Source organism: Anser cygnoides, chromosome 6 (genome assembly GCF_040182565.1).
Source record: "Anser cygnoides isolate HZ-2024a breed goose chromosome 6, Taihu_goose_T2T_genome, whole genome shotgun sequence".
Classification (NCBI taxonomy): domain Eukaryota; kingdom Metazoa; phylum Chordata; class Aves; order Anseriformes; family Anatidae; genus Anser; species Anser cygnoides.
This window is the reverse complement of record NC_089878.1, coordinates 6,869,961-6,885,346: the sequence shown is the minus strand read 5'-3', so window position 1 is coordinate 6,885,346 and position 15,386 is coordinate 6,869,961. Positions and strand designations below refer to the sequence as shown.

The 15,386-nt window shown below is 35.7% G+C and overlaps 1 protein-coding gene and 1 long non-coding RNA gene across 7 annotated transcripts in view; one reads left to right on the top strand and one right to left on the bottom strand.

Moving 5' to 3' along the window:
* LOC106034554 (uncharacterized) overlaps positions 1-11,116 on the top strand; it is a 143,756-nt gene extending 132,640 nt beyond the window's left edge. For all 4 annotated transcript variants that reach the window (XR_010832441.1, XR_010832442.1, XR_010832440.1 and 1 more), the window contains one exon: positions 9,867-11,116. This is a non-coding gene — a long non-coding RNA (uncharacterized lncRNA). The remainder of the gene's footprint in view (positions 1-9,866) is intronic.
* Positions 1-15,386, bottom strand: part of CALCRL (calcitonin receptor like receptor) — a 61,807-nt gene that overhangs the window by 8,056 nt on the left and 38,365 nt on the right. For all 3 annotated transcript variants that reach the window (XM_048058322.2, XM_048058321.2, XM_066999697.1), the window contains 5 exons: positions 13,265-13,356; positions 7,573-7,699; positions 5,825-5,978; positions 4,742-4,802; positions 4,556-4,622 (listed from right to left, as the gene is read on the bottom strand). In XM_048058322.2, the coding sequence (XP_047914279.1) occupies positions 4,556-4,622; positions 4,742-4,802; positions 5,825-5,978; positions 7,573-7,699; positions 13,265-13,356 (501 nt within the window). The remainder of the gene's footprint in view (positions 1-4,555; positions 4,623-4,741; positions 4,803-5,824; positions 5,979-7,572; positions 7,700-13,264; positions 13,357-15,386) is intronic.

The following is a 15,386-nucleotide window of genomic DNA, read 5'->3' as shown; positions in this document are numbered from 1 at the left end:
CAGATAACTGTTGATATTCTACTGTTAGCAGCCCCTGTACCTTTCTCTCTGCTATTACAGTAACAGTACAAAGCTGAAAGATGTTTGTAACAAATTTAAATTTAAAAAACAGAATGGCAGTAGCTGTTTTATAAAAAGAACGCATAGAAATCAATCGCTGGCCATGATTTCTGCACAAGCAGCACCCTATGGAAGACCACAGGTCCAAGCCAATGTCCCTAGAGGTGTGATCTCCAGTATGTAAGATATTTTTTATATTGCTTTCAGCTATTTTAATGCCCCTGTAGGAGACTCAATTTATTTTTTTTAAAAAAAGAATTTCTGGGAGAAGGTAAGCAATGCACACGGATATCACAGCAGTGTCTGTAATGGTCATAGTCTGATTGAAACTAGCCCATAAAGATTCAATGATTCTATAGTAATAATGTATCATATATGCAACTAGAGCACAGGTCTCTACAGTCGAGGTCCTGCAAAAATCTGACCCTCAGTGGTTTAAAATCTACCATTCCTTGCCTATTTAGATTGCAGTGATCAGTTAGGTTTGTTTTACAACCTTGATTATTAAAAGACTAAAAAAGCTTCATCATTGCTGTGATTTTATTTAAAAAAAATAATTAATTTACAGTCCCTTCTGTCCTAAGACTGTCATTTATTTTTACAGTTCAAAACAGAAACCTAAACCAAAAAACAAAAGTACAACACTCTCTTATCATTTCCATGTAAAATAAACACCCCCCCCCCCCTCCCCACCCAACAGCCTAATGACAAGAATAACCAGAGCAACAGCAATGGTAGGGATGATTACACTATTTTCCTCTATCATGAAATAATGGCAACCCCTTAGAGAAGCTAGAGCTAGAAGAGCCCTTGAAAGCACAGCCAGCCCAAGCACCTTGCCCAGGGGCACAAGAGGACAGACAATGCTGTACAGGGAACCCACACTATGGAAGGCAGAGAGCTAGAGTCTGGGCCTTTTATCTCTTCTTCCAGATAACTGTCTTTCACTGTCAACAATTATCTAGAGAGAAAAGGAGAGGCAGGGTAGGGAAGAAGCCAGCAAAAAGACAGACGAGTCCCTTCTAAAATAACTAGGAGTTCATTGTCTAGGAAGAGGCCTCTGCCTCTCCGTAGGACGAGTGCAAACGGGGAAGCCATTTCAGACCATGTGTGTCACCATGTTCTCCATAACCCTGGCAGAGTTCCTGGCATGTCAGTTAAGGTTTTCACAATAAACAGCTGTGTATTGTTATGGCAACATGGCCCTTGACAGATATGTTATGTTATTTATATTCTACTTACTTGCTATTTAAATCATTTTAACAGGAAATTGTTTTATATAGGAAACTATTGCATGAATTTCTTCTGGAAGCTTCCAACTACCTTTTGGCTTTGTATAAGTAACCAAGGTCTCCTGGTTCTCTATCAAGGGATTTATTTAGATTTTATGCAGCCCATGATCCTCATCCAACTTCCTACAGCACACACAGACAATAAGTCCTTCCTCCATTTCTAAATTTAATCCTTCTCACTTAGATTATTAACTCAGCATCTCTCTCTCTCAATTTTCACCCTTCTTGTGTTTTAGTAGCATGGCCAATCCCTATAATACTGTCCTTGAATGTTGAGTGAAGATGAACTTTGCAGCAGCTATGAGTAAAAAACCACCTGGTGAATTTACAAAATGATGAAATGCTCAAATTTACATTTTGTGTAAATAAAATGCACAGTTTACAAAATGATGAAATGTGGAACAATTTCATTGTTCCACTTACTCACCAAAGCCAAAAAGCACAAAAATAAACATATCCAGAGTTTGCAAGTAGATATTCGGACAAGCAGAAAAGATGAATGAGGCAAAGCAGAGGAAAGGCTTGACAAGAGCAGTGTAAGTATTAGTGGAAGTATGTAGCACCGATTTTTGATGAGTATCTCTTCTGTCACAAATACAGTGAGATCAGGATGAACCAAACTCCTACTGAAGTGATGAAAATGGGTCTTGATTTTAGCAAGGTAGCAAGTAGATTTTTACATTTAAGCAAACATAGGCCTGTGCAAGTACTTGTGTATATATTACCATCAGATTGACTGTGATGGTTGTTTGTAAAGTCCCAAAGAAATACTGGTGTGCCAGCTGCAGATGAACACATAGAATAATACTGGCAGCTTCATAGCGACTAGGAAATTGAACCAGGCAAATGAACAAAAATAGAAACAAAGGCAGAGAAGGCAATCCTAGATGAAATGTTGGAACCTTCACTAGGAACTTAGCAGAATTTAGGTTCTGCCTTCAGAGTTGTGAACTTAGCTGAGCTTATAAGTCAATATGTTCTGCCATGCTCAATCTACTCTTTCAGTGACACCAATGCAAACTAGAACACTAGTGCACTGGCATATCTGAAGCCTACACTGAAGACTGCCTCCACTTGGATCAACATTTGGCTAGTGTAATAACTAACATCACCCTCTACTGTTTCATTCCCACACTATTTCTTTAGTTGTGGTTGATTAGGCAAACATTAGCAATTAAATGCATAACTGGAGACAACGCCAATCAAAATGGAACTTAGGTCTGCTCCCGTTTGCAGTTTTTTTGGCAGGGATCTGGCCACAGTTATGCAAAAGCAAGGACCAGCAGAGTTGTTGCTAACATCATGTAGGATTTTCAGTGATGTACAAAAGTTACAGGCCTAATACTCAATGGTTTCTGCCAATTCCTCCTGGCATCCCCTTGACAATCTTTGTGCTCTTTGAGATCTTGCTTCTGCAAATAGAAACAGTGTCTTTTCCCTTGTTATCTAATTTGCAGTTTAATAGTGTTACTTAAATTTCTACTAAAGCAGGTCATGCTTAGTAAAGTGTGAAAATTGTATCTGGCAAGCAAGCTGCTAAAGCAAATGAGGGTTCTGTTCACCAAGTCTGAACACATGCATTTCATCTTCTGTCTTTATCCCTGGCTTGTCTTTTCTGAATTGACATATTAATTTTTGTGATCAAAAAGGAAAGGAATTCCTTTAAGGTATTTTCATTTCACACACATCACAGTCAAGACGTATAGTTGTGTCTAACCTTCATTACTCCTTCATGATTTTCACGTAAATTTACTGATTGTACTGAGGTGAGAAAAATGTAAGAGAAATACTTTCAGTCAGCTCACGAGAAATATAGGAATATCACAGGTATACATATTTGTAAATTGCAAAGAGAATGGACATAGATTCTATCAAAACCAAGCAAGTATAGAAGATTATTATGCCTCCAATAAAATCAGAAGACATTCTTAGTGTTGCCTTGAGTGGAAAGAAGACTTGACAGTTTGGGACTCATTCCGTGGATTTGAAATCAGTGGGAGTCTTGCCACTATTTTTAGAGTTGTTTTGTGGAGGCCACTGCTGGGAAGAAGAAAATGATCTTATATCCTAAAATGAGGTCACTTCATGAACAATGCTATAGTTCTCATATACATTTTTTTTCTGTTATTGTTTAAGCAAGCTCTGACTAAGATAAATTATATCTCAGCTTTAAAGAGCTTTACTTAAGTGATATATCCGTGAAGAGACACTTAGACAAAGGAAGTAATGACCCACAAGGCAGTGGAGAACAGCATATATTTGCTGGGTAAAACATGGTACTACTGAAGTGAGCAAAAAATCCTTTCACTTTCTGTGCAAACAAGATTTCATCTTTTGTGTAAATTGGAGAGAAGAAAAATAGAAAGGATTTAGAATTGGTTTTAAGTTTATACTAGTTAACCTGTCTTTATAATAACATATACAGCTGACCTGACTAACAGGACAAGGGATTATCAGTAGTTAGTAACACACCAAGGATCTCAGACTGCTTCTGGCTTCTCGTGCAGAGGACCTCATGTGTGTCATAATATCAACACCATCTTCAAAATATATATTCACCAGCTAATTTCACTGTAAATGAAACTGCAAGTCACAAGAACCGCAGGATTTATGAAATGGTCTTCAGAAAGAATTCTGTATGTGCAGAATGCCCTCTGCAAATATTTATTAACAGTTTAACACAAAAGGAAGTTCACATAGATTGGAAACCAAATTGTTTCCAAAATTGTTTTCTTAATCTATCTTTTCATTCTTACTGAATTTCCTTGCATAAACTGAAAAGCATAAAGAGAGTCAGTAGCCATTATTATAATACCTTTGCCAGATCTGCTTGAAGTTTCTGTTAAGTAGGTCCATATTAGTGTTTTCTTTTGTAATGCACCTATGTAGAAATAAACTATTGACTGAATTTCATAGGTTAGAGTCAGTCCTAGAGTAACTGAAGTACAATGTTGACTTATATACAAGTGGAGTCTTCAGTTACTTATTTAGAATTTACTGTCTTCAGTGTCAAAGATCTGTGTAATAGCTCCTTAATAAGGTCAAGACTTCTGTGTCTTTTGTGTCCAAGATACCTGCTGCGTTGAGAGTCCTGAGAATGAGTCATTGTTAGCTTTAGGCTCTTACCAATTTATAAGACCACCAAGAACAATTAAAAAAATAAAAATAAAGCAAGAAAAACAAATTATCTGAAAAATGCCTACCAATAGAGCAGCACAAATAGGGCCATGGATGATGTACAGCAGATGAGTATCAGAGCTGATCCAACAGCTGGAGAAAACAAACAGGGAAAGTAAAAACATTTGGTATTTTGTTACCTGTTCTATTCCTTTTTCTTTTCCTTAAAGAAAATATAACAGTTTTGCAAAGCTGTTTGAGATACTACTTACTTGTCATTATAATACAAAGTTCTAGCAACAGCATGTATGCAGGCAGGGATCAGTGGAAAACCTGTGAAGAGAAAACAATATTTTCTTCATATGTAAACCTACATAGTATGTAACTAGCTAAGCAAACATGCATCTCTTGCAGCGATCCTCTATATTTTCATCTCAACCAAATTATATACAACCACAGAGCAAATAAAGTAACATCAATTCAGTCTCTGTTTTCCCAGATTTCTTTCAGAGGAGTGTATAAAACCTTATTCCCACTGTCTTATCAGGAAATCCATACAAATGTACAGATAGAAAAGGCAAATCAAATTATAACTATTTAGAACGTAACAATCAATCTTTATTAACACATTTTTTTCAGACTGCAATCTACAGTAATGCTAAATACTAAGTAATACTAAAAATATCAGTATATTTTTATATATAATCAGCTGTGTCTGTTGTGGTACCAGTATTTCTAGCTGTCCCATGTCATGTTACAGCTGAATGTGCCCATACAATGAAGTGCAAGTTCTCACTTGCAATTTGTGAATATGCTCTTGTGCATTACCTGAAACCACCACGTCTAGCTTGTTAGTTTTAATACTGACATTACTTGAGATCTTTAGCTACTGCTATTCTGTATTTGCTTAGTGAACAATACAGGTCAAATGGAACTGCTGGAAAAATAAATCCTTGGCCATCTCTAACTCAGTTTTGACCCTCCACCCTAGACGTGGCCAGACTTCTCTGAAAACAAACATTCGTTCCTGAATAAACATCTTCAAGATGAGGAACAATGAATAATTACTTCTTAATGTCTTTTTTATAATAGGAGACTATTTTCTCTACACAAAGGAGGAGTCGCTTCCTGACTCCAGTAATGCATAATCTCTCTTTCAGCAAAGATAGAGGTACATACAACTTCCTACATTAATATTTCTAAGCCTGTTAAAACACCACAGACAAAGACAAGGGGTGTGTCATCATTGTTCAAAGCTGCCAGTGCAGAGAAGCAACAGGACAGCTGTTCAAATTCTCATGAAAAGGAGTAAAAGATAACATTGGCCTGACAATACAGAATGTGAAATTGCATACCCCAGCCAAGAAGGTAATACCACATCAAGTGCTGTTTCTCAGCAAAAACAGCCACCACAATAAGAGTATGCAGGTAAACGCCTTCACACAGCATCCAGAAGTAGTTGCACCCCATTAGGTACAGGTAGATGAACTGTGACACTTTGCAGCTAATCTGCAGAAAAAACAGAGTACAACATACACTCATAAGTTGCAGAAATCTCACAGAGATTTATTTGCAAAATGGAAAAAATACTGCTCGAGTCAAATATTCATATTTAATTCTTTTTTCACTATGCTTACATATTTTTTATTTTTATGGAATTAAATTTCCATACTTCATAGTGACCAAGTTGGTAACTGCGTCTGTATTCTTATTAAAGCAGACATGAGAACTTTGAGTTTCTCCAGCATACTGGCAGAGAACAGTAATGATATTTCCCTTTATTGTAAATATTGACACAATTGACCATTCCAGTCAAAAGGGGGTCTTTAAATTATCGAATGGTAACTGCATGAGAAGATGTACTTTGATGAAGCTAATTCCCCTTCGGTTATACTAGTCACACCATAGCGAATGATTTACATTTTGAAAACACTTAAAAAGATCCCAATTTCAATCTAGTCATAACTGAACTTAGGGCCAGGGGACAACTCATACAGTAGGTTCTAATAAGAAGCTTTCTTGTTGGCATATATCTGTATTCAAAATATCCTCTGATATTCGTCAATTGAAATGGTTGTAGCTTATTGTGAAGAATAAAATGTGAGATTGTTAAAAAGAAGTTATAACTTGCTCTTTTAGACACAGTATACCTTCTTTTTTTCTTCTGACATTGCTGCATTTGATTGATTGATCTCGTTCTGGCACTTAGCTTAAACCAAATACAATATTGCTTTACCACGTTCTACTACCTAATTAACTTACTGATGATTATTAGCAGCTATCTCAAGCGTATCATCCAGAATTTTTATGAGCTTTTGAAAGGATAAAGAGAATTGATCTTTTTACTTGATTCCAACAGCTTTTGGATTTTTGCCCTAACTTTCACAGAATTTAAATTTATCTTCCAGGTCCAAATAAAAATATAGCCATAGTTAGGGATTTGTTTGTTTATGTATTTGATTTTCAGGCTCTTCCGTTGCTATAACTCCTAGCCTTTTGGGAGAGGCTACTGATTCACACTTAACCCAGTATTATCAGGAAATGAGAGAGAGACAAATCAGACCCTAAGAGTTGGCTTTTTTAGTCTGCTCTTTTTTTTTTTTTGAATGTTTTGTTTTTGTCAGTTTGATCTCCCTTCACAGAAAAATTAATTCCCATTTCAACTCAAGATGGCAAAGCGAAAGCCACATGAAAGTAGCTGACAGTGAAGATATATTCTTCAAATACATTCTTGAGCCTTTTTTTTTTTTTTTTTTAACTGCTCTTCCTTGGTGAATTCAACTGTCACAACCTCTCTGACATCATCTAGAACAGGCTGCTTCCTTGTAGTTGTTTCAGTGCAGAAGTGATCTGTACAAATTCAGAAGAGCAGTTCAGTATGCTCTGTCTGAAGCTGTTTTATTATTTCGAAACCTCAAATGTGAAATGCCCAAATCACTGTTAGCCATCTGTTGTAATATGTAACATGGTTACACCGTTACTGAACGTTTTAACCTTGCTGTGTACATCATTTCATCAACTATTCATGCCTCATTTATCCTTCTGCATTGCTGAAGTTGTTCACATACAAATCAACAAGGCTGCCAAATATACTTTCACTTACTGGATTAGTTGCAACTAACTCCTGATTGTTGGCTATTGCAGTCAGTGAAATTATCGTTACAACAGAGTTGCAAACAAAAGAGAAAAATAGATTTTTATGCAGGGTAATCCTTTGGCAACTCAAGCTCCTAGAAAAGAGAAACAAGAACAAATGAATACACGAGGGGACAGCTATGCGTAATTGGGGACAACTCTGAAATTTTGAAATACTAGAGCTCTTTATTTATTATGCAGTCTTACATCAACCCTTTCTTCAACTCCAGTTCAAATTTAATAGAATAATGTGAAAGGTAACACCTCCCCTTAATCTCCACTTATTTGACCACAGGAGGAAAGTCCATACATTCAGCTCCAATATATTTACAACTAAAGACCTGCTTTGTAGTGGTTATCTAAAAAGGATTTTGATATGGGTAATATATAAACACATTTTGTATGATTTATACATTTGTTTTTGTTAGTGCCTGATGATTTCCCAATTAACCATCATACCTGAGCTTGAGGAAGCTGTTCTACCCTATGTTTTCATTTATCCAGATCTGTCAGGATTTTTGGAGGACAATACTGTTCTACTCACATTCTCAGTCACTTCTCCTCCCTAATCCTATAGCTACAGAAATACCCAGTAAGTAAATAGTGAATAACTTACCTGAACTTGTATATAACCAAGTTAAAAACAGAATATTAACAGTTATAAAACGCCGTATATAAGTGCATTTGTGTTCATTTTCAACATTTCATTTGAACGTTGCAATAAAATTAAAAGTAAAAATATACTTTCAAATGTTTAAAAAAAGAAAACAAACCCAAACATTCAATAATACTAAACTATAGCTAACATTGAACATAGTCATAGCAGATTTCTGCTTATGTGCCATTCTATATACATCAGGTCTAGCTTAGTGCCACTGCAAGAGACAGGAGTACTTCTCATGAAAGTTTTTCCAAAAAAAAAAAAAAATTCAATTTTACAGACATAAAAGATAGAAATCCTACATAGAAATAAAAACAATTCAGATCATTAGGATATTAAAGCACAAAATTCCTGAAAGAACAAATAACATCCATTTTGCTATAAAAGCAGATGATCAGTTTTTTTTTTAAAAAAAAAAAAAAGGGCAAAAATGATCATTTTAGGTTTAGAATAGGGGGTGCACAGCACATAAGAACAAGCTGACTTGTTTATAGTCATACGGCATGCCAGTGGCAGCAGATGGGAACAGAGCCCATTTTGCAGCGTTCATGTCCCTCAGAGTAACCTACCCAACTGGCAGAGAGAGGTGACTAAAGGCTGGGGAACAGTGGAGATGCCCGTTGGTTATTTCCAAGGAAGAACCCAGTTACCGAAGCCTGTGCTGTGTAACTGCATCTCCCTCCCTCCATGTTTTAGGCAGCAATATGATGTACAACTAATTCACAAAATGGAACAGCTCAGCTGGGGGGTAAAGTCTATCACTTTCACATGCAATTGCTCTTCACTTGTAGAGATATCAGAAATACACGGACAGGGTCAGCAGGGGACAAGTCTGAATTGTCAAATGGGGCGGGCGGAGTGGAAATCAAGTTCTAAGTTTTCTAGCTTTTTCAAACAGCATGCCTGAAATAAAGATAAAGTATAGACATTGGTGATTTAGCTTTAATTTGGGGGCCAGCAGGACAGGAAGGAGAAGAACTTTATATTTTGAGAGAGAAATACAGAAATGGAATAGTCTCAAAAGCTAGAGGAGCGTGTTGAAATAACGATGGATGAAACATGAAAACAAATGACCCCACTAACAAAAAACATGGTCAAAAAAGAATGTCTTTAGAGATTACACTCCTTGGTTGCATTCTTTGCAACTATCACAAGAAGCGTGCATGAAGCATCCTACAGATACAAGGAGTAAGCGAATAGGTTCAGATATGCACAGCGCAATACCAGGAATCAGGCAGACGAGTTTCTGCAAATCACACCATGGAGCCCTGAGGCTAAATACACTGAATTCAGGGGAAGGAAACCACTCCAGGAACCAACGGTGCCACACAGCACACAGATCAACCCTACATAAACTCCTGGTTGCCAAGCTTTATTTGGCTGAGGAAAACAGGAAAAAATGTCCAAAATACAGAACACAGCGATGGATGTAAGTTAAGTGATAAAGTATATCTCATGAGGCTTTTTCTTTTTTTTTTTTTTTTTAAACTTTTGTTTTTGCTTTTAATGCCCAAAACACAAAGCATTGATTATTAAAATATGCATAGTTCTTATATTCTTTGAGTATGTATCTATATCTTTTTCCTATATGGCTCATATAGAAAGAAAGCAAGCAACACAAGATTCCAGCTAACAGCTCTGTGTAAACAAGTCCTGAAGAACTCTGGAAGTCTGTCTGCTTATTGTTAAGATTCAACACAGAGGCAAGGAAAAGCACGTACAGCTAATGGGGCCATCTCTCAGGGTCATCCAGCAGCTGTTCCTGTTGAATATTCAAACACACCCATCCACACCCACCTCCACCCATGCATAAAAGGATTGAAAGGATCACCGGACAAGAAACAAGAAAGCAAGACTGCTGACATTTAAAAACGAAGACTGCTTTTGGTAATAAACGGATTTCTTCCTAAGCCTCCCCACCCTCCCTTTTCTGTTACCCTTCCTAAAGGCCTTCTTCTGTTTTTCTTAGTGACATAATGCTCTAAAATCATTTAATTCTCATAATTATGATCTAAGACCATTCAAATGACTTATCACTGGATTAAACCCTGTGCAGAAAAATAAAAATAGACCTCCTGCTAAATTATATATTTCCTCTTTTAATTTGACTCCTTTACGTCTTGGGCACTATGGAAAAAATCATTTCTCCAGTACTTCTGGAAAAGAAAAAAAAAAAAGCTAACATTTTCAAAAACACCCAGACATTTCTGTAGGGTTTTTTTTTTTTTCTTAAGATACTCAAATACAGCAAGATTCAACTACTGAGATCCATATATCCACACGTGGGGAATTAGCCTTTCAGCTGAAATTAACTTAAAGTTACTTAGATGGATAGATACTGGGTTCCTATCATCCAGCTGTTTGCCCAGTCTATGTTTAGTGTTGCTAACCTCTGTGAGTGCTGTCATATGAGTTGACATGATGCTTGATTAACAGTTTCTCCTTTTTTTCATTTTTTTGTTTGTTTTTTGTTTGTGTGTATCTTTGAAATTATAGCTTCCCTTTCTCTGAATGCGTTGTTCTATTCTGTTTTCTGTTGCCTATTTTTCTCTATGAAAACAACCTTAGAACTATTTTAAGAAAAACTTCCTATAAGACACATGTATGATTTACAGTACGTAACAGAATGAGAATGCAGAGCCACTGCAAAAAGTTACTTTTATCTGTCATAGATGAATTGTCAGATAGGAAGATCAGAGTTCCAAGCTTATAGCTTATTTTTAAAATAAGAACTCCAACCCACTTGGAGAACACAAGTCACAGACTGGCAAAGTATTTCTAATGAGATTTCTGAAGAAAAAGAATTTCAATTGAAAAATAAAATGCACTAAAATCTGAAAAAAAAAAAAAAGGTCAAAATCTAAATAGTTTATACTTGAAAAACTGAAGATATTTGGAAAAAAAAGTCAATTTTCCTATGGAGAAATATCCCATCTTTCTGATCAACCCTAGAGATATTCTAATGGTCCGCAAGTCAGCAAATGTCATCTAGAAACTATCAATCTGCTAACAGAATAAATTATTTGGAAACATGACAAGTTCATAAGCACCCACACACAATAGCAAAAGAGAAATAAAGAAAAAAGAAAAGAAAAAAGTCCACCTGTTAAAGCTATGAATAATTACACAACGCTCAGCCGATACATAATACATCCTGGTATTAATCTAGATCCTTAAATATCCTTCTGGTACTAAAAATACTTTAGAGGAACTGCACATCCCAAGAGAACAGCTTGTAGAGAACTTTCTTTAGCTTCCTTTAAATTTTGCAATTTCCTTTTATATCTGAACATAACCACAGTCTAGAATTGTGGTTTGTGGATCTGGATTAATTCCATGTGGTTCTCTGAGGATAGAGGATCCTTCTACCAGAGGGAGAAAAAAATCCCTGGAGGATATGACAAACATAACATCGTTATAATGGTAGCAAAGCAAACCACCCTCTTTTGCAGTAACTGCCACAAGTGGAGATGGAATTGGCTTGGTTTTCATATTAGAGTACAGAAAAATCATTCTTTACCGTCTCTGAGCTCTTAAAATCATATTCAATACCTTTTTATTTTCTCCTTAGAAGTCTATGTCAAAGCATTTTTTCTATCATGGGAGATTTTTATTTTTTTTTTAACCTTAAACTTTTTCTTGTAAGGTTTACAGTAATAGCATTGCACTTTTTTAATGCAAAATCAACCTTATAAAGACTTGGGGCCTTTTCATGTTTTGATTTTGTGGAGGGAAAGTGAACTTGGAAATAGTTGGGAACAAGTCAGAAAAAGCTGAGAAGTAATCTTGAGTACTGTATTTCGAAGAGAAGCTACGAAGTTGAAACACTGTTAGGAATTTATTGCAAATAATGCATATCTAAATTGGAAACATGATAGCCAGCCAGGTGTGACTAACAAGGATGATTTTTAGCAGATAGTTGCGACCCCTATCAAATCAAATCAAAGTCCAGAACATGAGAAAAGCAAAATCTGACCCAGCCCCACCATTACTGGTATATGTGCTACTCATATTTACATATTAGGAACAATTAAGGGTGTGGTGAGATGGTAGTGGTAAGAAACACGTGAGTCTGTAGAGCAGATCTTTCTTTTCTAATGAAAATCGATGCAGATTGAACTACTGTGAGTTAACAAGGAAAGCCTGCATTGTGCAGTGCAGCATTTGGCAGAGCTAACAGCTCATCTCTGACAGCACTGCACTTTGCCTCAGCTCTGCTCATGTGGCAACACTGGTTTCAATGATCCTGGTTTAAGCTTTCTACTAAGCCTCATCAACTTCTAAGAAAAAAAAAAATCTTTCACAGGAAAGAGTTCGCAAAATGTGAAGTACTAAGCAGATGTAATTTTAAAAGATCCCTGCAGTATGCTGCACTTTGTCGTGACATTGGTAATATAGGGCTCAAACTTTCTTGCCAGAAGATACTATATTAACTTGTATTCAGTGGATAAGGCATGCCATCACAGTTGTAACATAGTGAATAAAAAAAAAGGGGGGGGGGATTATTTTTATTGTTCCCGTTCCTAATGTTGCTCTTAGCTTTGTTTTCTTTACAATTCATCATATTTTGTGGCTACCTACTTTGGAATACTACTTTATCATATATCATCAGTATTTTGCCTTCCATTTGCTGTTTACTTTGGTCCATGCTTGACATACCCACACCTTCAATTATTATTAAAAACAAACAAACAAGCAAGCAAGCAACCCTCCTTCCCTCGCAAACACTTGTTTAATAATTGTTATGTTTTCTAGTGCCATTTTCCCATTTCCCATTTTCAACATATGCTACACTTTTTAATTTGAAGACTTGGGATTTTAGGTATCTGAGAAAAGAAACCTAAATTTTTATTATATCATCATGTTCAATGCCAATCCAATATACTGATTTTTTTCACCTTCTTGTTCTGTCTAATTTTCTGGGATATCTAGTGTTCTAAAAGTATTGAAACTATGATGCAATGACTAATATTTAGTAAAGAATTTTACTTATACTTACTTAAAATAAAAGAATATGCCAAGAGAAATCAAAAGTGATGCAATTGAGAGACCATGTCCTATGATGGCCAAATAATACAAGTTCAGAGCCGTCTGCAATACAAGAACAAAATCAAGCACTTGTGATGCATACACAACTATTATTAATAAGTACAAACACATCTCTTTTACCTCAAAATGATTATAACAGGATGAAGGTAATAAAAACCTTACTGATAATGATGAATCAAATCCAGAATCCTGCAAATCAACATCTTACTAAAATCTCTTTCTGTAGGGCACATAACAGATTGATTGAAGTTGCTATGGCTTAGCAGTTCAAACATTATTTTTTTTTAAACTATATACTAACTATGTTTCTTCTGAGTATTTATATAAATCTGGTTATTTATGCTACTGTGCTGGGTGCTCTCCTGTCTGAGGCTTGACTCAGATGCATTTATGCATCTCTTAAGCAAAACATATTAGTGTGCTTTACATATGAATTTATTTATTTTTTGCTCATAAAATTTTCTCCTATCATTTGAAAATTACTTCCTTCCAAGGAAGCTATGATTGTGATACTGGAACGTTAGCTTTCATTTCAAGAATGAAAAAAATTAACGGCTCAAAAATAGTAAAGACTAAATGCTATTATTTAATAAATCTACCATCAAGTTCCAGTATTATGAAAAGCTAGGTATATAGCAAAAATAAAAACGAAGAACTGGTGAAGTAAATACTTGGCATATATACATGTTAACATCAATTCTTTCTCTAGTGACAAAACTCTGCTTTCAATTATGGAATCTGTTTCTCAAAATCACTTATTTGGCATTAAATACAAGATAACCATGTAGAAAATGAAGATCTTTGGGTTTAACCTTTTACTACCACAAAAGAGTATAATTATCTACATTCTATTAGGAAGAATAAGAGCATCCATGGGCTCATATACTCCGTAGTCTGTGTGTCCTCTAAACCTGTAACTCCAATTTAAGCTCTGAATGGTTGCAGCCTTCTTCATATATATGGACTTTTCAAATCACATAAAGAGATTCAAGGTAAAGCTTTAAGAAATGTTATTAGATGAGACAAGGGTACCTATTTGTAGAATAGTAAGAATTGTAGAATAGCTAGAATTTTTCAAGTTATTATTTATTTATTTATTTAAATATATAATAAAGGAGTTAAAGCAATGCGGTAGTTTAAGTGAAATTTTCATAAGAAATCTGGAATTGAGAAAACAAGTGCTACCCCTGAAACTGTAAAGACTGTCTATGTATGTATTTCTATGGAAGGTCCATATCATATCCCACACGACAACCTCATTCAGTGACCAATTTAAGACGAAGTAGCATGTTTAAGATTTTGAACATTTCTGCACAATTTAGAACTGGCCCTAAACAGCGGTACGCTAGGGACTACAGAGGGACTGCAGTGGTATGCTAGGGACTACAATGACAGTAAGAATTGAGCAATGGACAACAGCTGTGTTTATTGTGCATTATCTAACCTGCCTTGAAAGAAGGCCACAAAGAAGCTCCTCGCATTATTCATACAGGAAGACCTGCATTGATCTAATCCTTTCTGAATAACATTCTGTCAGTTTCTAGTCAAATATTAGCAAGAATCAATGAGTTGATATATCTCTACTATAGAATAAGAATAGAATTAAACTGCCATGGACATACTCAATTGATTTGAGAAAAAGCAATGCAAAAGTGCTTTATTATCACCTTTTCTCAACGTGGTTTCTTGGTAAATAACCTTAAACACTCTGACAGCAATGATGCAAGCAGTTAGGGTCCCTATTAGACTAGATGGCAGTATTCTTGATACAATCTACTGCCACTGTGCTTTTTTTCCATGAGGCCTAGATTCACTCACAATCTATCCTTACATTTTATATTTCTATTTTTTGGGCATTTATGGTGTCATTTTACTGCTTCTTCCCATGACCGAATGTGTTTTATAAACATTATGAATACTATTAGTGGACATAGAGGCTTTTTGTGGGGGTGAGGGATAAGAATATGCAATTGTATACATTATACCCTCACATATCACAGATTATCTCAGAAAGCAGTTGGAGCTTTACCACATTTTTCTCCCTAAATCTGTCAATGGATGGGCACCCAAGC